We start from the raw sequence: 24000 nt of genomic DNA on the forward strand, positions 1-24000 counted from the left end.
AAGTGGGTCATTTTGTTGGTAGATTGAAAGCCAGATTGGAAATTGGAATGTTGCAAAAAAAGATTGTTGGTACTGCTTTGATATAATCTTGATCCAAAACATACTCCCACTATCTATTAAAGCAATCTGTTTCTCTAATGTCCTGGTACATTTGCATCCAGTATACCATAAATTCGTCCTCTGTATGTACCATCCTAACCCTGCTAACCCAGGAGCAGTAGATTCCACTAATACAACAACCAGGGCAGTGAGGGGTCAAGTGTCTTGCTCAGGGACACCTCGACACATATTATTGTAACACTGGGCGAGCCGAAGGTCGAAACCAGCGACCTTCCGATTCCCAGACAGCCTCTCTCTACCCGCTCGGCTGTAGAGATGACACAAAAAAGACCACGATACATTTCATGATTCTCATCCGCTCTTTTGTTAAGGGGCAGTGGGCCAGTGTACTACAGCCGTGGTTCTCAAACTGTTTCATGTCAAGGACCCCCAAATTGACACTTATTAGCCCGCGGACCCCCATTTGAAAAGATATGCCAGGGACCCCCATAAGAGAAGATTTTTACGGCTCTATCCACAAGTTTCCTAGGGTGTGTGGGCATCACTTCCTGTCGATTTGATCCAATCAAATCCAATCAAATCCAATTAAATCGTCAGGAAGTGATGTCCACACAACCTAGGAAACTTGTGGATAGCAGTGATTCTTAACCATTTTAATTTCAAGGACCCCCAGTTTGACATGCATTAGGCTACGGACCCCCATTTAATGACATTTCTATCTCTGGGACCACAATTTATATTGTAAAATCAATGTTAATTTAACTCTGAGAGTGTGCAAATGGAACCAAATGGACCCGTTAGGGTCCATTTGGTTCCATTTGCACACCCATAAGGGTCCATTTGCACACCCATAAGGGTCCATTTAGTTCCTAACTATCCATCATTTAGCCAGAGACCCCTCGAACTCCCTCAAGGACCCCTGGGGGTCCCCGGACCCCTCTTTAAGAACCAATGTACTACAGTACATATAGTAGTTCCGCTGGCTTTTGTAAAGGGTGTAAAAGAGTATTTAAGCATCGTTAACCCCTGCATGAACTACACGTGTTGGCACTTTTGTGTTCAGACAGCAAAACAAGAACTTTTCTTTCAATAGGTTTTACATAATTATCTAAAAACCTTTGCCTCAAGCAAACGCCTCACAACACTACTATGGCTCTCTGGTGATCTAGCAGAATATATATTCAATTTGGAGTGAGCATGTGTATGAACGTGCTAGTACACGTGTGGTGTGGTGGTTGTGTGTGTGTGTGTGGTGGTTGTGTGTGTGTGTGTGTGTGTGTGTGTGTGTGTGTGTGTGTGGGTGGGGGTGGTGGGGGGTGTCCTTGGGGTGGCCCAGTTCTTTTATACCTCCTTTATGACTTTGCTCACGCGCTTGTTTGAGTGTTCGTCTATGTTTGTCTTGGCCATAGTATGTGCAGTATGTGTTTGTGCACATGTGTGTGCACACACGCGTGCGTGCATGTGTGTTTGTATATTACGTGCAGGCATACAGTATGCATGCAAGGCCAATATGCACATACATTATGCATGTGCATATTCGCCTTTCATGCATGCACGGACATGTGTGTTCATTTGCATTTTATGCATGCGTGCATGTGCGCGTGCATGTGTGTGTGTGCGTGTGTGTGCATGCGCGTATGTGCGTATGCCCACGTGCGTCCGTATCAAGGGGCAAGTCTTAGATATTTACGATGAGGCCGACAAAATGGCCAGAGTGGCGCTGTTTTACCCTGCGCCGACCTGCGGTGTCACAAAGAATTTATTTTAACGCAAGTGAATGGGTTTTTTGACAAACTTTAGACTAGATTTTCTTACTGTAATAAAAATTGTCATAAATTCTATATGCTTCCAGTCGCTAGTTTAAAGTCTCCTTTCAATCATCAGGATATGCGTTTTGCTAAATTATGGTCCTATTTATTTTAAAATTGACGATAAAGTAGGCTATTCTCTAGGAGGGGCGGGATGATTTGATTGACAAGCTACACAACCAATAGCATTCATTCCCCGCCCCCCGCTCTTGATTGACAAGCTACCCAACCAATAATGGTCTGGTCTCATTCTGACGCGATATTGAAAGATGGCGGACCTACAGTCGTGGAACTATCGGCTTCATTTTCGGTTTGTAGAAAGCAGCGGAGTGGCTTTGTCCATCTCATTTATACAGTCTATGGTCCGTATATACCTGTCTGGACTGCTGCTGTTCCTCTCGCTGCTCTCGTAGCCGCTCTCCATCCTCTGTATGAGCCGTGGCTGGTGCTCCACCCCTCTGAGAGGAGGGGGGAGTGGGGGGGGCACCATCGTCCTGCCGGCCGGCGTCAACGCAGTGATGGCGGCCGGCCCAGCCAGCCCCGGCGGTCCCGTCTCCCCCCCTCTGTCCCCGGTCTGCCTCCTCAGGGCCGCCGCCGCCTCCGCTAGGCCCTGCTGCTGCAGCTGCTGCTGTTGTGCAGGGGGCGGGGCCGCCGGCCCGGGGCTCCGGTGGTCCTGGGGCTCCGGTGGGAGACAGGGGCCCGGTATGGTGCTGTAGCCGGGAGGGGGACCTCTCTGCCGGGTGAAGATGCTGTCGATGTTCAGAGCCTCTCTCCGGGGCCTCCAGGCGGGCCTGTAGCGCCCCCCAGAGGAGCTGGAGGAGGACGGGGAGGAGAGAGGGAGGAGAGAGGGAGGGAGGTGAGCGGCTGAGGCAATATGTTACATACTGTAGGGCAGTGGTTCTCAATGTGTCAATGTGTTCTCAATGTGGACCCCTGGACCAACGGGGTTCCTTAAGGGGGTTTCAAGGGGTCCCCAGCTAAATGATTGATACTGTAGTTAGGAACCAAATGGACGGTCTGCGAGTGCACACAAGGAATCCATTTGTGCATTTGAGTTAAACTGAGAATTTCTAGATTCAATTTTTTTTTTTTAATTGGGGCCTATCTGCTGTTTCTGTAGTGTGAGGCAGCTTGATGTACAAGTACATTCCCCAGCCATGATGTACAAGTTACACCCCTACATGATGCTAGTATGTTGTAGGGACCCACAATCCAACCCTTGATGCTGAGTGGATTATGTGGATTATACCGACAAGTGACTTGACTTTTTCTTTGCTCTAGCCTCTTTCTCATGGACCTACTTGCGGATTATACCAGTGTCAGTGTCAGTCTACTTTATGTGGATTATGATGTCGACACGCACTGACATTTTTGCACCTTAATCCTGTGTACAACGCACCGACTTGTCTTTTTTGTGTTTTTTTCCAGCACCTTAACTAACGTCCATAAGTATATCGTGCATAGTAAACATCTGCTGCCATGCGTGTGTAAATATGTAGATAAATTGTTATTTGCTTTTAGTTTTGTCTTGTTTGATCTCCTTTCCCCCCTTGTCTTGCCCCCCCCCTCTTCTTCTTCCGTCTATGTAAATAACAATAATTTCACCCACTTCTTTACTTCTGTAAACCTGGGATGTGACAATAAAGCCAAGGAGGGAGCCATTGGGTCCCATTTTTATAGTCTTTGTTATGACCTCACAATCTCAGGGAGGACACTCTAACCACAAGGCCACTGAGCTATAGTCAAAATGGTTAACTACAAACAAATACATTGAAAATGTTGATTTCACACATTTAAAAATAAATACGGACAGACACTGCTGTTGACCATAATAAATGCGCCGTATGTGTGGCGCTGTTGAAAAGACATGCAAAAAAGCCCAACATCAAAGGGATGTTATGCTCGCTCTCTCTCGCCACGCATCAGATCGTCAGGAAGGAGTGTGTGTGTGTGATGAAGGACACATGCACGGGGCCGTCTGGGGCTTATTGTGAGCTACCACTAAGTGGCTAATGATGCACACACGCCTCCGTTAACATTGCAGACTTATGAATTATTAGTGTTGAGGGCAGGTGGGTCTATTATTCTAGGCCAGAGGCTCTCAAGTGATTTCACACCGGGCCCGGATTTTACTGTCAACACCCTGCGCTGTATATTAAATAACACCAACATTCCTCTGTGTTACAGCAAAGTCCATATGAAACGGCATATTGAGAGTACATTTAACTTCTGTGTAGTTCTTGCATAGCCAGACGATCAGAGATCTCTACCTATACCGATGCGTGTGGGGAATCTAAATTCATTTTTGGATTTAGAAAGAATTGTCCATGGATTCATCTTCAGTCTAGACTTGACTACTGTAACAGTGTCTCCCTAAAAAAATCGATCAGACGACTGCCGTTGATTCAGAAGGCTTGCTGCTCGACTTCTTACTAATACTGAAAGAGTGGAGCATATCACTCCAGTTCTTAAGTCCTTACACTGTGTGCTCCCTGTGTGTCAAATAATCGATTTCAAAATACTTCTGTTCTTTCTACTAAACCAGTTTTGGTATACAAGACTTTGAATGGTTTAAAGGACAACTTTGGTTTTTTACAACCAATGTTTATGTTTTAGATTGTAATTAGAGTAAATAAAACATGAGTGTTAAAAAATTTAAATTTACTGCTTTCTATAGTTTTAGCAATTTTCACAATCTTTTTTACAGTGTTTTCACAGTGGGCGGGGGCATTCTGTCCGGTGGCTAAATATGTATTTTTTTAACACATTAACCCGGCGTTTTCTTTATTATTATTAACAGTAGCTCTTCTAGCCCCCAATAACTCACATCTGGCCATCTCAGACAGCCGGACCTTTTTTATTGTGTAAAAAAGGCATATTTAGCCACCGGACAGAATGCCCCCGCCCACTGTAAAAAATATCGCAAAAAATGCTAAAACTATAGAAAGCAGTAAATGAAAAAAAAATTACACTCATCATTTATTTACTTTAATTACAAGCTAAAATATAAACCTTGGTTGTAAAAAAACAAAGTTGTCCTTTAAGGCCAAAATTGAACATCTGATCTTGCGCGATGTCATGAACCGTCCAAAACTCTCAGGTCACCTGGACAGGTCTGCTTTCTGTCCCTATGCCTAGAATCAAAAATAAACGTGGAGAAGCAGCGTTTAGTTTTTTATGCACCACATTATTCTGGACTCCCAGAAAACTGCAGCTCTGCTGCCACTCTTGCCGTGTTAAATGGATCAGATGGGTGGGATATTTTAATGATCAATCAATAAATTGTGTACCGGCTTGGATCGATGGAATTAACACAAGGTTTTAGTGAAACATTACCATGAAATGGTACTTTTTAAATTAGATTTTGTCATTAAAATCTGCCAATTATGTCTAATTGGGGGCCCACTAGCAATATCCTCACAGCCCACAGGTTGAGAATCACTGGACCAGACATTTTGTCCATAATAGCCTGTAGAGCAGTGGAAATATATATATATATTCAAAGATTTGTGCAAATTTACATTTTTTTTTAAATAGCCAAAATATACAATAATGGTTAAAGTGGTTAAAGTGGTTGTGACGCTATATTCACTTATTTAGCTGGGGACCCCCTGGTACCCCGCCAAGGACCCCATTTTGAGAACCAATGCTGTAGAGCCCCTCTCACACGGTCCATGCATGAACCCACCTGGACTTGCTCTCGCTGCTGGTGCTCTCGTCCTCCCAGTGGGGGCCGCCGGCCCCTCCCTCGCAGCCCCCCACCCCAGAGGAGGAGGAGGAAGAGAGGGGCCGAGAGGAGGAGGAGGAGGATGTGAGGGGCCGACGGGAGGACAGCAGGAACACCGCCGTCTCCTTGTACTCCTGCAGGAGGGGAGGGGAGGGGGGGCGGGGGAGGGGAGGACCCTCCACCGCTGAGTCTGTGAGAGAGAGGGAGGAAGGATATACAGAGAGAGGAGAACAAAGAGAGAGAGAGGGAAGGAGAGAGAGAGCGAGCAAGAATGAGAGAGGGAAAGAGAGAGAGAAACAAACAAACAGAGACAAAGTAAGTCTAATAAACTTTTATGTTTCCTACTGGGGGCAATTATGCAGGCAGCAGCAGTGCAGATAAATACAAGAACCAACAACTAACGAGCAACACAACCTAACGAGTCCTGCAGTAATGAAGCACAAACACACAAACAAACAAACAACGGCAACGACTTCAGCCAATAAGTTAAGGCCTGACCTCACTCTGCTAAACGCTCCCCATCACAACCAACACCCAGCCTCAGATCCCACTCCGCGGCGCAGCGCCGCTAGCTTTTTCACCGCAAACAATTACCGCTTGGTTTGGCCTTCCTCCCCGTGGGAGAAGTGCCGGGTTCGATGCTTGTGCTTTTAGTACTAACAAGCCTAACGAGTTTTGCCTGGTTTATACTTGGTCGCACGATGGTGTCGTGTGAATGATGTGTGGTAGCCTGCGAGCTAGTTTTACACGCAGATTACACGCATGTACAGCACCTTTTTTTCCCTCTTTTACTTCCTTATCCCCATTACGCCGGCTGTTGCTCGTTCTCTATCGTCCTACGCCATGTCATTTCAGGCCTCCCTTTCTTTCTTTTGCCTTCTGGGGTCCAGTCAGTGTAATGCGACTCTTGGGATCGCGTTGATGTCCATTCTGAGGACATGGTCAATCCAGGTCCACCTGCGTTTATTAATTATGCAGTGCATGTCATCTTGTTTGGTTATGTTGAGAAGTTTATTGATTGAGATGGTCTTGGGCCAGAATATACGCAGGATTTTGCGCAAGCACGATGTGTGGAAAGTGGATAGTTGGATGTGGCTTTCTGTGGTTTTTCCAGCATTCTGCACCGTATAGTAGTGTTGATAGTACGCAGCTTTGGTAGATCTGGAGTTTTGTTTTGGTGCTGTATTAATTTGACTTCCAGATTTGTTTAAGTCTTATGAAAGGTTGCTTATGCTTTGTTGATCCGGTTTTGAAATGAATGTCCTTACTTGCTTTCCCATCATGGTGAATGATACTTCCAAGAATGATACTTCCAAGCATAGCTCTGCACGTATCTTGGAAGTACGTGCAGCACTATGCGGGTGATATGTGACGTGGCAAGCAGCTGACCAAATTGGTGGTCAGATTAAGCTCACCTGATTCATTGTACTTCTTCTCGCTGTCAGTGCCACTGAATGTTGTACAGTATGTGCTTTGTTTGCTCCCACCACCACCCCAGCACCACCAGTAGGCTCTGCTTTTCCCTAAGGGTTCTGTTTTCCACTGGGAGGGGGGGTTTATTATAGATGTACAGCATACATCTCCCTGTTCTCCCTGCTCTTAAAGCAGACTCTTTGTGTCTTAATGACACAAAGAGTCTCCTTTGAGTCTCCTACCCGGAGAGGCCGCCGGTCATCAGATTTTTGGCTTAGGAATGCGATAAAACGAAAAAAAAACTCCATGAATTCAATGCTTCATGGGGTGTGTAATTGACAGAAAATATTATTTTATATATAATATTATATATATTTGGGTGAACTACTCCTTTAAATGGTTGTCTTCTAATGTGCTGCTGAGCCAAGAGCCTGAACGCCAAGATCAACTATAATATTCACACTCGTGTTTACATGTTATAAATAAAAGGCTCTCAAGCGATTCATGTTCTCAATCTATCCGTGAGTTATCTGACTCAGAACGGAAATAGACGATTTACAAGCACACGACCGACTATTTCCGGCACGCGACACCGGCCTTTCGACAGAGCATCAATTATACAGTGCATTAGTCTGAACTGAAGGTTTAACTTCCGAGCTTTTAAATCTAGTTTGAGCCCTCAGTCGGTGACTCAACTATAAATCAAGACAGTATTCTCCTGGAATGTTGTCCTTGCCATTAAAATTAATATCGTTGCTGTCGGGTGGAAACCTCATATAACCTCATATATTATGTCCAAAACCGTTCCTTTTTTAAGATTATTTTAAAAAAACGTTTTAAAATAGACAGCTTGTAGATCTGATATTTTCACTACCGGTACTTTTGCGTGACACTCTTGTATGATGAAGTACGGCATTAATGTACAAAGAAAAAACATAAAAAGTAGACATTTGGACGTACGAGGTCTCCACCCGACAGAGACGATATGCAATGTCATTCATAAAATTCTTTTGCTGCTGCAGTTTCCCTTTGGTCTCCTGTTTCTGCACTGTGTCTGCAAAGCACTTTGAGAGCTCTGAGAGATGCCAGACTCTGTCAGGCTGACTGGCTCAGACTGCGGAGCTGAGAGCAGCAGCTAAATTGTCTATTTTTATACCGTCTTCTTCCTACACACGTTACTTTTCTTATTTGTTGACTTGTGTTTTCCCCTGATGATCACTCGCTTGTTGTTGTTCTCCGCGATCCGCTTCCATAAGATGTAATGCCTTTCTTTTCTATCATGCACGCAATTTATCTCGTATCTTTTCTTGATATCCACTTGTAAACCCCGGCATCCATATTCCGGGGGGAAACATTAGCCCCCCCCAAAAAGCCTATGTACAAGCTCACAACAATGTACAAGGTCCCGAGCTAGTAGAATGGCTATTTTTGGCGAAGAGGTTTGGTGTAGACGGACAAAAGCGCTCCAAGTACAGAGCCAACTCAGGTCAAGTCTATCAACCCATTAAGACCTGAGGCCGATTCTACAAATGTCTTCTAAATCCTAACAGTTTTCTGAAAAAGCGTATGTTGCTATATATCAATGGTTCTCAACCCTTTTCATGTCAAGGACCCCCAAAATGATATGTACTTGGCCGCGGACCCCCATTTCAAAATATGTTGTTCCAGGGACCCCCATAAGCAAAGATTTTAATTAAAAATGTTCGCTTTAACAATATTATATATTCAAAGATTTGCAAACATTCTTTTAGATTTTTCAAAAATAGCCAAAGTATAAAATGACGTTTGTTGCAGTATAATGCCAAACAAACCTGACTGACTGATGGATATACGATATAGCAACATACATAGTCTATTGTTACAATCATTATAAACTTCATAAGATGGGGCGCCCTCACCTGTGTGGTCGGCGCTGTGCGAGGGGGTCCCGGCGTCGTGGTTACAGACCACGGTGGTCTGTGATTCGTTGGACAGATGGCTGCCGGTGGACTGGTGGAGCGAGCGACCGCGGGAGCCTCTGTGGCTGGAGCTGTCTGTCGAAGAGTCTGTACGGGTGTCACTGGATATAGACGGCTCACGACCTGGGAGAGAGAGAGAGAGAGAAGAGAGAGAGAGAGAGAGGGAGGGAGGGGGGGTGAGAGAGGACACGAGAGAAAGAGAAAGAGAGAGAAGAGGGAGGGAGGGAGAGAGGAGGAGGAAAGAGGGAGCGATATGGAGAGGAGAAGGGAGAAAGGAGGACGAGAAAAGAGAGAGAGAGCAAGAGGAAAGGGAGGGGGCGGAGAGAGAGAAGGGGATGAGATGGAGAGAGAGACAGAGAGGGGGAGAGGCACATGTAAAGGAAGGGAGGAAGGGAGTGAGAGAAGATGCGTGAAAGAGAGGAAGAGGGAGAGAGAGTTACAGGGGAAGATACAAAAAGGAAAGAGACGGAGACAGCAACGCCAACAGACCGACCGACCGACAGACAGACAGACAGACAGACAGACAGACAGACAAGAGCAGAAAGGTAACAGTGGTAAAACGGAGGCGAGAGATGAGCGAGGCAAAGCCGGGACGCAGACCTCTGGCCTCCGACCTCCCATTAATCCCGACACACTCCCATATGTTCGCCTCCATCCGAAACGTGGGACAACGATGTGGGCCACTGGCCCGCGAATGCACGCTCCAACGCAACAATGTTGGATTAGCAAGGTTCAACATCAGACACGTGATGGCGTTTCTAAACAAACATGATGATATTTCTAAATGAACTGCCAAAGCCTTCCAATGAGGTGCCAGAACGTCATCACATCATCATTATTTAGAAACATCGCATCACATTATCAGTCCAAATAAGGGCATGTAGGGAGGGTTTCCCTGCTTCCGTATATCTGCGCTAAAGAATGAATAATCGCTGTCCGAGTAGTTTATAATGGCATATGGTTATATATTCTGTTTCACGAGACACAGCACTTGTACACAATAAAACTGAAAAGGCTTCATAACTAAGTCTTCATTTCATATTCAAGCTCCCATTCTATCAGGAGGCCCCCAAAAAAACATTTATCTTGTTCTAGGCTACAGAGAAGGGTGGGCGGCTTTATTCTTATTTCCACACAACAGTCCGTATAGTAATACACACATTTTAATGTTGTAGAAAGGAACATTCTGCATAACAAGTACCTTTACTTTTGGCACTTTAAGTATATTTTAATGCCAATCCATTTGTACTTTTACTCAAGTACATTTTGATTACCGGACTTTTACTTTTTTAAACAGAGAGTTTCTACATTTCAGCGTTGATACTTTTACTTAAACGTGAGTACTCTGCCCACCAGTGGCGTGGGGCTGTAGTGTTTTACCACTAGCGTACCAGAGTCCTCGCTGTCGTAGCCGGCCTTGCTGCAGTGCTGCTGGATCTCCAGCTGGGGGTTGGAGCCCGACGGGCTGTCCTGCAGTACCACTGGCGTCCCGCGGGGGTCGGCGTACAGCAGCAGCAGTGGCTGGTAGTGGCCCTTGATGCAGCGCGACACCACGTCCTTCCACTTGGGGCCGATCTGGAGGGAGAGAGAGAGAGCTGTAAAGTTGCTTGTAAATACTGGTAGTTGCGGGTTGCGTTTTTTGGGCTTGTTTCTAAAGTGTAGTTGCTTATTTGGGCTTGCTTCAATAGCAGATCTACAAGCTCACAACCCGTCACATTGCGATGCGTTGCAACCTTGTAGATCGGCTAATTTCAAATAGCCGATGTATATAGTATACACGTTTAGTGCTCATCTGGCCTAGTCGCTTCTTTTGGGCTTGTTTTCCTAAACCTGGTTGCTTAATTCTCACACAAAATCTGGCAACGCTGATTTGGACGCATGTGTGCACTGACACTTGTATACACATGACACATTAATGTGTGTATGTGCATGCATGTATAGCAAGCAAACCTACAGCACCTTAAGAACACTGTAGCTGCTGCTACTTTTTAAACCCAGACTCATGGCAGCACGTTACTGTACACACTTGCATAGTGATGCTAATGTTTCTAGATGGCATGATCTTCACACTTGCATATGATGCTAATGTCTCTAAACAAACATGTACACGCCTGCATATGATGCTAATGTTTCTAAAATAGCACGTACTGTACACGCCTGCATATGATGCTAATTGTTTCTAAAAGAACATGTACACGCCTGTGTGTGATGCTAATGTTTCTAAAATAGCACGTACACGCCTGCATATGATGCTAATTGTTTCTAAAAGAACATGTAAACGCCTGTGTGGGATACTGATGTTTCTAAACAAACATGTACAGAGCTGCAATTTGTTGCTAATGTTTCTCAAAGTCTTACATTAAGGAAGCAAGCACGAGTCCAACTCGTTTCAATCTCACCGAGCATTCTTACCGGGTGCACGGTCGGGAAAAGTTACTTTACAAACAAATCTCTATAAGAGAATACCAGCACTCACGGAACTGTCCTTTTAGGCACTTTTATTTAAATATATAAATTGGCATGGTACGTTGCAGAGCAGACAGCACAACGTACGCGTTTCGACGTCAAGCCTTCATCAGGGTTGTATCAAATACAACGCTCATAGTCCAGTGGCCTACATACGAAATAATTATTACACCAGTCGGCCTCATGGTGGCGCTATTTTACGTTTGGGCCTATAACAAAATGTAACCGTTTGAGTGATCTCAGGAGTGATGTGACAATGTAATTGGCTTGCAAAATGTGTGGGAGGAGCCTAATTCTTAAAAACAAAACGCCATGTATCACGAACGCAGGATCCGATCAGCACCAAATTTGAATCGCACGTTGCATGGCCTCCGACGCTATTCCTTCCAGCGTATTCCTCAGGTCCGTGGCGGCCGCAACCCACGACTCGCGTCGGTGCAACCACACTTGCAATTTCCCCAGAATTGCACCTTTCTAGTTTTATAATACTTTTTTTAACAGCACATGACTCATATGACCTTCAGAGTGAAAACAGCCAGCGGAACAACAGGGGAACCACATGTGAAATAACAAACGATCCATTTCTCCCTCCAAGGACACACTACTGTACAAATGTTTTCATTAGAAACTCAACCAGCCGTTTCACAGTAGGCTGTCTAAACATCTAAACTGTAAGCAGGCAGACGCCTCGTATCCTCAGGTACACAAACTGCACTGACAGTATTATGTTTAGACTGTATACATACTGTACAGTGGGGGTCTTCCACGTTTTTCAGTCCAAGGACCGCTTAGGTGAGAGAGAGCTGAAGCAGGGACCCCCCCCCCCACTACATATTGTATAACATTATGTTGCAGATTTCACTTTTTCATAGATAGCTTCATAGACTTATGAAACACACATTGACATGAATACAACACAACACAACAATGATAGTTGCTGTCAGATATTTAACCACTTAAACCGTCAATACTTAGTAAACCTTCACTCTGCACTTGGTCTGCTCCTTTTTCCCTTTACACCAAACCACTTTGCCGAAAATAGCCGATCTACTAGCTCACGCGTTGAGAGCTTGTAGATCTGCTATTTTCAGCTAAAGTTCTCCTCAGAATAGGGGTTAATGTAAAAAAAAAAAAAGTTCCTATCACACAAAGATTTTCTGGCCCACCTGTAGTAGCTCTGAGGACCCCCTAGGGGTCCTGGACCCCTGCTGTACAGCAATGGTTCCCCGTCATTTATGGATCAGGGCCCACTTAAAAATCGTGAAAGCGTTTCACGGCCGACCCATCTGACCACCTAACACTCGAAAAATACTCGATTTTGTCATGATCCGTGTCCTGGTCTGCTCCTCTGCCCCTTCTGGCCCTATTTCCAACCCCTGGACATTTATGATTTTCCTCTCAGTTTTGACCTTATTCTTCAGTCTTTGGAACATTTAGTTGTCCTCTGTTCTTGTTCTTGTTCTGGTTTATCTTTAGTCTTGTTTCACTGGTTGGTTTTGTGTTATGTATTGTGTTTTGTATGTTCTAACTTCTGCCTAGTTTCTGTAGTTCTATGTTTAGTGTTTTGGAAAAATGTTTGGAAACTTTAAAATAATTTAGCTTCTTTTTTTTCTTTTCTTTTTTTTACATAAACCCTCTCTTCTGGGGGGTCCCTGGCACAAAAAGATTTCAGATGGGGGTCCGCGGCCAAACACACATATCAATTTGGGGGTTCTTGGCACGAAGAAGTTTGAGAAATACTGTGTTAAACAACCTACAGTAGTTAAGATGGTTGTCTCGTCTTGTGAGATAAGACGATGAAGGTCTGTGTACCGACACGCTGTTCCCAATGGAAACCTTTTTAAACTGCAAGTGAAGAAGACAGTTTGTGGGAAGCCTTTGTTCTACACTCACTCCCGTTCCATTCAGACTGACACTTTTACCGTGTACAAATGACAGGTACAGTGAGGCCCCACATCCACACACACACACACACACCAGCTGCTTTTTTCCCCCTCTACACCAAGCCTCTTTGCCGAAGAAGATAGCCGATCTACAAGCTCAGATCTGCTATTTTTGGCTAAAGTTCTCTTCAGAATAGGGATGCTAGGGGTGGTTAATGTAAAAACATATCCTATCAAACAAAGATTTGGTGGCCCCCCTTGCAGTAACTTGCAGAACTTCTTTGACATGAAAAGGGTTTGAGTGTCGGGACGGCGTCTGACTGACCTCTTTGACGTGGGCGTCGTCGAAGTACATCCACTTGCGTATCTTGGTCTGGAAGAAGAAGGTGGAATAGTGCTTCCCGTAGTAACACACCATGCCCACCAGGTAGAGCTCTGCCTGGCGTGCTCGCTCCTCGGTCACGCGGTAGAACAACTACAGAGAGACACAGAGAGAGAGAGAGAGAGAGAAAGAGTACAAGGGACAGAATCAGCTTTGTTGTCACATCACAGGTTTAACCCATTGAGGTCTGAGGTTCTGATTCCTCAAAATGTCTTCTAAATCCTAAACAGTTTTCTGAAAAACGTATGTTTCTATATCAGTGGTTTTCAAACTTTTTCATGTCAAGGACCCCCAAAATGATATGTATTTGGTGCATGATATACTTATGGACGTTAGTTGAAGTGCTGGGAAGTCGGTGCGTCGTACATGGGATTAAGGTGCAAAATGTCAGTGCGTGTCGACATCATAATCCACATAAAATAGACTGACACTGGTATAATCCGCAAGTAGCTCCATGAGGAAGAGCAAAGAAAAAAAGTCTGCATGTAAATAAACACAGAGAGAGGAAAGAAGAGGAGGGGAGGAAGGGATGGAGGGGGGGTTGAGGAGAAAAAGGAGAGACTGGGTAACGGAGCAAGAGATGGACAGAGCAACAAAGAAAGAGAGAGAGAGAGAGGGTGGGAGGGTGAGAGAGAGAGATGGAAAGGGCGGCCAAGAAGGCCAGAGGGGGAAGAGAATAAGTGACAGAAGAAATGAGTGACGGAGACAGAGAAAGAGAGTCAGAGAGTCAGAGAGAGAGAGAGAAAGAGAGAGAGAGAGGTTTTCTACCAAGTGAATACAAAACATTAAAATATTCCTGCCATTTGTTTCAAAGGTTTATCCCAATCTAACCTTTCCTGTACGTGACGTGAATGTGTAACTATATTTCTGAGAGCAAAATGCACACTTCCTACGGCTTTGTTAGACTTTGATAGATAGTTTTCTCTAAAATACAAGGTAACACCATTTAATTGTACATGTTTTGTGTTTCGCTTTGGCAATGTAAACGTATGCTTTCGCATACCAATAAAGCCTCTTTGAATTGAAAGGAAAATTGAATTAGGAGAGAGAGAGACAGAGAGAGAGGGAGAGGGGGAGTGAGAGAGAGAGAGAGAGAGAGAGAGAGAGAGAGAGAGAGAGAGAGAGAAAGAGAGAGAGAGAGAGGAGCATCAGAGGAGAGAAGGGATAGAGGATATTAGAGAGATTTACTGGTTCTTCCAACCGCTATGATAGAAACACATAAAGAAAGCGGAATAGATGATGTTATCACTGCTAATATTGCTAACATTAATATTACTACCCAGATTATTAAGATGCAAGGTCTTGCGTCAGCTGTCTGGCGGAAAGTTAATCGTTTTATGCGCAGTCGTCACGGAACCGAGTGCCGGCAGCAAGAATACCTCGTATGTACTGCAGTTGGTTCTCACGCTGGAGTACGGGGACCCCTTGAGGGGTGGCTCCAGGGGGTCCCCAGCTAAATTAGTTAACCCATTAAGACCGATTACACAAATGCCTTCTAAATCAGCAGTTCTTCTCACACTTTCAAATAGCAGTTTTACGAGCTCGCAGCGTGACGGTCTGTGAGCTTGTATATCTGCTATTTTTGAATAGCCAACGCAAAAAAATCAAAAATGACACAGACGCTTACCCGGTTTTAATAGGTTAATATAGTATCAAAATCAGTTTAACCACTTTAACCCAATAACACAGGGGTCTTCAACAGGGGGTCCGGGACCCCTAGGGGGTCCTCAGAGTTACTACAGGAGGTCTGCCAAATTTTTGTGTGATATGATTTCTTTTTTCGCATTAACCACTTGAACCCTAGCATCCCTATTCTGAGGAGAACTAAAATAGCAGATCTACAAGCTCACAACGCCTCGCGCTGCGAGGCGTTGTGAGCTTGTAGATCTGCTATTTTTGGCAAAGAGATATAGGTGTAGAGGGAAAAAAAGAGCTGACTAAGTAAAATAAAAAGGTTAATCTGAAACACAATTTTATACAATATAGAGGGGGTCCCTGCTTCATCTCTCACTCAGCTAAGGGGTCCTTGGCCTTGAAACGGTTGAAGACCCCTGCAATAACACATCTGCCAATCTTGTGTGCTTGTAGATCTGCTATTTTCAAAGAAATGTTAAAGAAAAAAAAGTGTCACAATTCTGAATATTTTTAAAACATTTTAACAACACAAATCTTGTATGGGGGGGAGGGTCCCTGGCATGAAATCTTTTCAGACGGGGGTCCGCAGCCATAATAATGTATTAATTTAGGTGTCCTCGTCACGAAAACGTTTAAGAACCAATGATGTATACAACAATACAGTACACACACCCCCGGTAATAATGCTTCCTCATTGTTGAATGTAATTAATATCACGGTACGGATTCGAACCCCCCGGGTGGTCGGCGGGCTTAAAAAATGACAAGACCGCAGGCTATAGGAGAGGATAGGAAGACGGATAGGAGACAAGATGCACTGCAACACATTAGATTATATTCACAGTTCTATTATTCATACACATCCGTGGCAGCGTGTCAGCGCTTGCCTCTCGTGTCACAACGCGTTACGCGTCATGAGTGCGACTGTGTGTGTGTGTGTGTGTGTGTCTGTGCGTGTGTGTGTACTTGTATTACTATTCTTGTGAGGGCCAAATGTCCCCACATGTCACCACATGCTGTGTGTATATCGTAGCTGTCAAGGCAGAAACCCTTGTATCTCCATATTTCAACTTTTTATGTGTTTGGAAATGTATGGTCTACTTCAGTGGTTCTCAAACTTTTTCATGTCAACGCCCCAAATAGACACTTATTAGCCCGCGGACCCCCATTTGAAAAGATAAGCCAGGGACCCCCATAAGAGAAGATTTTTACGGCTCTCTAGCAGTGATTCTCAACCATTTTAATTTCAAGGACCCCCCAGTTTGACATGCATTAGGCTACAGATTCCCATTTAATGGCATTTCTATCCCTGGGACGCCATTTTATATTGTAAAATCAATGTTAATTTAACTCTGAGAGTGTACAAATGGTCGTGCACCGAAAATAGCTGATCCACAAGCTCATGTTCACGACTCGTTGTGATGGGGTATTGTAAGATTGCCTATTTTTGGCCTTACCATTACGGGGGTTAAATATTGCACACACAAAAAACTCGTCAAAACAGCATTCATCAATTGACCGTCCTAAAATGCCGATGTCCTCTCAAGTGTAGAATTACAAGAGTGTGTGTGTGTGTGTGTGTGTGTGTGTGTGTGTGTGTGTGTGTGTGTGTGTGTGTGTGTGTGTGTGTGTGTGTGTGTGTGTGTGTGTGTGTGTGTGTGTGTGTGTGTGTGTGTGTGCGTGCGTGCGTGCGTGCGTGCGTGCGTGCGTGCGTGCGTGCGTGGGAGAGAGAGAGAGAGAGGTGTGATATGGGGTGATGGCGTTGTGATCGACAGGCATTGCATCCATGCAGCATGTGTTAAATAAATGTATGATTATATCCAGGGTTCCAGGCTGTTTGATGGTCTTTGTGTGTGTCTCCTAGCGTGATTTTCCACTTGTTTACAGCTAATGTGTATGTGTATGCATGTGCGTGTGCGTGTGTGTGTGTGTTCATCATAATTGTATGCCTGCATACTCACTCATGCAGTCTATTTGCATGTCTGTTTGAGTGTCTGTGTGACAGTGATTGTTCTATAGGTTTTCCTTGTTGCCGTCGGGTGGAAACCTCATATGTCCAAAACCAGTAAATCTCATATTATGTCCAAATCCTTTTCAGGATTCCAATAAAAAACAACAGCAAAAATAGCCGATCTACTAGCTCAAAACACGCAGCATTCGCGCTGCGTTTTGAGCTTGTAGATCAACTATTTCTGCTACTTTTGTGTGACACTTGAGTATGACGAAGTAAGGGCATTAATTTACGAAAAAAACATTAAGAAAGTTGAAATATGGAGGTACAAGGTTTCTGCCCGACAGCAACGAAGAAGATGTGCCAAAAATCCCAGCACTGTGTCTTTAAATCCCCTACGCTGGTTGCCATGCCTGTTTTAGGATTAATTGTCAGATTTTACTGATTACCTTTAAGGCACTTCATAATCATGGTCTGGCTCCTAATTACATTTTGGGAGTTATTAACCCCTTGTGAGCCATGTGCGGTACTCGGAGTCACGGCTGAAGACAAAGGGTGACCGTGATGCTTCTTAAAACATACAGTACTTTTAACGCAATGGAATTATTATTTTCATTATTATTATTAGTAGTAGCAGTAGTATTGCTTTTTAATGTCGATTTGTTTGTTCTAACTACTTAAGCACTACTTAAATGAGTAGTTCACCCAAAAAATGACTTATTTTCTATCAATTACAAACCCCATGAAGCATTGAATTCATGGAGATTTTTTTTGCCGCATTCCTAAGCCACTAATTTGATGACCGGCGGTCTCCTTTGAGTCTCTTACCGGATACATTAGCATCTTTCCGCCAGTAATCAAATTATTGGCTTAGGAATGCGACAAAAACAAAGAATCTCCATGAATTAAATGCTTTATGGGGTGTGTAATTGATAGTGTTATCCGACGACAAGTTTCTTCCATACTTGGGAAATTTGATAAGGCATCAGGTCATCCCTTAATATCAATACTCTTATCGATACACCTATAGGGCATGTTAGGCCTTATGACAAAATTAGATGGTGCATATATCTCGCTGCTTGCCGACAATAGAAAATAAGAAATGTTTTGGGTGAACTACTCTTTTAATACGTTGCCTTATATTCAGTGGTGGAAAAAGTACTCAAATTCTTTACTTAAGTAAAAGTACCAATACTGCAATATAAAAATACTCTGTTACAAGTAAAAGTCCAAAATTAAAAATTGACTTGAGTAAAAGTACAAAAGTATTGGCATCAAAATGTACTTAAAGTACCAAAAGTAAAAGTACTAAATATTTGAAAATAGCCGATCTACAAGCTCACAACGCGTCGCAATGCGACGCGTTGTGAGCTTGTAGATCTGCTATTTTCAAATAGCCTATGTATAAAATAGGGCTGAAGTGGTTAATGTGTGTTTCATAATATCATAGTTTATATCTGAAAAGTAACTAGTAACTAAAGTTTTTAAATAATTGTAGTGGAGTAAAAGTACAATATTTGCCTCTGAGATGTAGTGGAGTAGTAGAAGTAAAAGTATTGAAAATTGGGAATACTCAAGTAAAGTACAAATACCTCAAAATTGTACTTAAGTACAGTACTTAAGTAAATGTACTTAGTTAATTTCCACCAAAACGTTTAGAAAAATGTAGAAAAAAAAAAAAATTGTGGAAAATATTAGAACATATTTTATTATATGGTTCCTTACGTCGCCCAGTCGGAGGCAGGTTCCCAGGCTGTGGATGACGTCCTCGGCCAGGTCGGAGTGGTCCGAGTCCCACACCAGACCGATGCTCACGATCTCTGGAGAGTTCATCAGCACCCGACGGATACGCAGCATCTCCCCACAGTTACTCTGATAGAGAGACACAGAGAGAGAGAGAGAGAGAGAGAGAGAGAGAGAGACATTGAAATATACTGTAGATAACTTTGAGGTTTCAATGAGGAATGGAACGGTTGTTTTGACTCCCAGTGGAAATGTACCAACTCACGCTAATGGAGAGAATTTGGAAATGCCTAATTAGGTTTTTCATTACCCCAAAGCAGAAGACTCATTTTGCAGGAGAGGACGCTAAAGTGTTGGAGACTGTGTGCTAACTAGAATGCCAACCACACTGGCACATATCCTGGGACATATTTCTGGGCAGAAATACACAAGGCATTGGAAGTTGTTTTTAAGGTGAAAACATTGTTTCAATTTGACATTTTCATTCTAGGGAAAACTGACTTTCATACAGGATACTTCAATAAATAAAATGTCTGTTTCATATTGTTAAGGGCTTGCAAAAAAACCTAATAAATATACTGTAGCTGCCATTTGTTTCAAAAGTTTATCCCAGCTAACCTTTCCTACGTGGATGTAGAACTATTTCTGACAGCAGATGCACAATTCTTATGGTTTTGTGTGATCGTTTTCTCTTAAGTTGCGATGCAACACAGCTCTGTTTACATCATGTCTTTATTCCCTTTTTAATTATACATTTTGTTTTACGTTTTGTTCCACTTTTGCTTTGGCAATATAACCCATTAAGACCTGGAACGCATCTGTGTCACTTTAGATTTCTTTGGCTATTCAAAAATAGCAGATATACAAGCTCATAGCGCGGCACCGAGTGCCGCGCTACGAGCTTGTAGATCTGCTATTTTTGTAAAATCGTGAAAATTTGTGCAAATCTTTGAATATATATGTATTTTTTAAAGTTAGGATTTAGAAAACATTTTTTTTCGTTTTTTCGTTTATCTTAATGGGATAAACAGGATTTCTCATGCCAAAAACGTGAAATTGAGAGAGCGAGAGGGGGGGGGGGGGAGAGGGAGAGGGAGAGAGATGAAAAGAAGAAAGAAGGAAAGGGGTGGAGGGAGGTAAGAAGATGGAGGGGAGGAAGCGAGGGATGAAGAGGAGAGGAGAGGAGAGAGCGGGGGCAGGGGGGGGAATAGATGGGAGGCAAGAGTGATGGATGGTAAGGAAAGAGTGGGTAGGCCGTGGGAGGAGAGGAGAAGACAGCTATAGGACGGATGGAGGCGAGGAGGACAGACAGGAGGAGGCAGGGAGGAGGAGGATAGACGGAGAGAGAAAGAGGAGGGATGGAGGGAGAGAGGGAGAGAGACGAGTGTGATCAAACAGGGTTTTTCATCCTGTGCCATTGAGGCACAGAGTGTGACATTGCTAAAACCCTGCCTCCGTTTGACAGAGCGCGCACGCACGCACTCACACACACGCGCGCACGTACACACACACACATGCACGCACGGACACATTCACAGACAAGCATGCACTGTCACATAAACCTGCACAGTGTGACATCTACGACACTGAGATAAAAGCCAGGAGGAAAGAACAGACCATGAAAGAGGATAGAGACACATGGACTGACAGACAGAGAGAGAGAGAGAGAGAGAGAGAGAGAGATGGGGGGGGGGGGGGTGAGGGGGGGCAGTGTGCTGTGTTTGTCCCTCGGGCCTTCTGTTAAGTTCAGAACCATGTGTTCCGAATCCTTCCTTTGAGTCATGACCCTCCGCAGAGCTGGTGCATGTACAGACACACACACACACACACACACACACACACACACACACACACACACACACACACACACACACACACACACACACACACACACACACACACACACACACACACACACACACGCAAGCATACACGCAAGCATACACGCAAGCACGCAAACCTACCTGCATGCACGCCCACTTGCTCACACACACACACACACACACACACACACACACACACACACACACACACACACACACACACACACACACACACACACACACACATCCAGGGCTGGCAGAGGGGCACGGAAACAGCCTGAGAACACCCTGGCAACCACACACTCTGCCAGAATACACAATCAAACACACACACACACACACACACACACACACACACACACACACACACACACACACACACACACACACACACACACACACACACACACACACACACACACACACACACACACATGCATAAATTGTGTCTTTGTGGGCAGAGGGCTGCCGTGCGCTGGCAGCAGAGAAGGCAGGAAGGTATTCTGCCAACGCCTGGTTGTCAGTTCCCTGAAAGGGACAATCACAGTATGGGTTCAACAGTACACGCACACACACACACACACACACACACACACACACACACACACACACACACACACACACACACACACACACACACACACACACACACACACACACACACACACACACACACACACACACGCTATCTGTTACACAACAACATACACTCTGAGAGTGATGGGTTCATTGGGTTCATTGTGGACTTTCTGAGTTGCATAATGCATAACTCAACACTGAGGATTTTACTGTGTATTAGCTTTACATTTACAGTTCTCAGTTGCAATCAAGGTTATAATAGTTTTGGATGTTTCATTTTAGTTTAGTTTTAGTTTGTTATATTGTTCTCCAATTCAGTTTTGGATTCAAATTTTTAGAGCAGATTTGCTAGTTTTTATTAGTTTTATTTTTTGAAAATGCTAATAGTCTTATAGTTAGTTTGTATTAGTTTTAGTCTTAGTTTTCGTTTTTTTATACTTTGGGTTATTTGTCAGGTGCAGGATTGAAAAGTATTGTGTAATAAAAACTATCCACCATCCACAAACAAAAACTAAGGGCATTTTGTCTACAATTTCAGTTTGTTTTAGTTATGTAAACACATATTACAGTTTCATTTAGTTATTGTTTATTTTTTTTATTGTAGTTTTTATTTAGTTCAGTTAACGAAAATATTTTTTCAATTTTTGTTTCCGTTATTTCGTTAGTTTTTGTTAACTATAATAACCTTGGTTGCAATCCAGGCATTCATCTTCAGTAGACTTGACTATTGAAACGGTGGTCTCCCAAAAAATATATCAGTTTATTCAGAACACTATACTGCTCGAGTCCTTACAAATATCACTCCAGTTCTTAAATCTTTACCCTGGCTCCCTGTATGTCAAAGAATCAAGTCAGTACTGCTGCATGGGGACATGGACCCTCACAGCACAACAGGAAAGGGCCCTGGTATGGATTCTACACAAGATGCTATGAATGGCACTAGGTGCCACATGGGCGGACCGCGGACCACATCAGAAACGTGGTCCTCTACAGGGGGCCTATACCACGGGTCACACACCAGGTCAGAGAGAGTAGGATGAGGCTGGCAGGGCACTGCGTGCGGTCAGGCACCCGGAACTATAGTGGCAAGCAAACTGACACTGACTGTGGGAGCCAACCCAGGGCACAGCCAGGAGAGGCAAGAGGCGTACCACCTACATAGATGCACCGCGGCGCGACATTGGAGCTTAACAACACTGTAGAGCTCAAGACGGAAGGAGTCCCGAGTTAGTGTCGGCTAGACCTCACTCTCACATTGCATCGTAAGGCTTGAGATACTACATTCTACAAATATATTCTAAAACTGTTTTCTGAAAAACGTATGTTTCTATATCAGTGGTTCCCAAACTTTTTCATGTCAACCCCCAGAATTATGTATTGGGCCGCTGACCCCCATCTCAAAATACTTTGTTCCAGGGACTCCCAGAAGCAAAGATTTGAGTTACAAATGTTCGCTTTACCTTCCCTTTTTTTTTGGCAAAGGGAAGGTAGTGCCCAGGGTTACGTAGACAATTGGCACTGGGTGTAAAAATAGGGTTACTAAATCGTGGGATACAAATAAAATAAAAATATATACAGTATATATATACATATATATATATTCAAAGATTTGCACAAAATGCATGATTTTTCAAAAATATGAGCTTGTATATCTGCTATTTTTGAATAGCCAAAGAAATCTAAAATGACACAGATACTTTCCCGGTCTTAATGGGTTAAACATACTCAGCCATACAGATTAGACAAAATGACATTTAATTCACAAAAAATAAGTTACATAATACAGCTTTCAAAGAGGAGAATGTGTGCACATCTTGTACCTGTATTTAGGCCATGGTGCTGAACATCAAGGCAAGAATCGAGAGAAGACGGTAAAATATCTGCACTACTGGTTTAAAAGCTCCCAAAACTTATTTTATTTAATAGCACAACGTTTCAACCTTACATAATACAGCTTTAACATCCTGTTCTGCAGCAGCTGTCAAGTGGGCCCCGATAACGCCGTCATAGTTCGTTCCTTGGCGAGTCACGTGTTCAAGTCCAACAGATTTGGAGCTGCACAAATATCCTGCCTGTTCCTGTTACCTGCCTGTTGATCCATGTATTATTCTGTCTGGGCTGGAGGAATATAAAACTTGGGTTTCCTCCCCCTGAGTATTACTGCCTACGTTTTCCATGTGTTTGGGTCTGACAACAACAACCTGACAACCTCACTCTGTTTAGCAAAACTCAGGGGTGGTCCTGACGAGAGACTAACTCTGACAGCGCTAGAAGATAACAGAGAGCAGCGGGGTGGCCTGCACCGGCACGCCATCAGCATTCTCACCATGAATAACCCATTGGAACCGGGAAAGCATCTGTGTCATTTTTATACTTTTGGCTATTAAAAAATAGCAGATCCATGTATACAAGCTCCCGGGCTATGAACTTGTAGATATGCTATTTTTGAAAGATCTTGAACATTTTTGCTAATTTTTAAATAGATAAAAAAAATATAAGCGAACATTTTAACTCAAATCTTTGCTTCTGGGGGTCCCTGGAACAAAATATTTTCAGATGGGGGGTCCACTGCC

General features: G+C 43.7%; 1 protein-coding gene across 1 annotated transcript in view; it reads right to left on the bottom strand.

The window, feature by feature from the left end:
• The window catches only part of usp54b (ubiquitin specific peptidase 54b), an 84554-nt gene that overhangs the window by 23858 nt on the left and 36696 nt on the right, over nt 1-24000 (bottom strand). The window contains exons 7-12 of the mRNA XM_084078353.1: nt 19008-19154; nt 13641-13790; nt 10358-10541; nt 8907-9089; nt 5557-5785; nt 2243-2680 (exon numbers count right to left, since the gene is read on the bottom strand). Coding sequence (XP_083934479.1) covers nt 2243-2680; nt 5557-5785; nt 8907-9089; nt 10358-10541; nt 13641-13790; nt 19008-19154 — 1331 coding nt within the window. The remainder of the gene's footprint in view (nt 1-2242; nt 2681-5556; nt 5786-8906; nt 9090-10357; nt 10542-13640; nt 13791-19007; nt 19155-24000) is intronic.

Source organism: Gymnoscopelus microlampas, assembly GCF_963454915.1.
Source record: "Gymnoscopelus microlampas genome assembly, chromosome: 14".
Classification (NCBI taxonomy): Eukaryota; Metazoa; Chordata; class Actinopteri; order Myctophiformes; family Myctophidae; genus Gymnoscopelus; species Gymnoscopelus microlampas.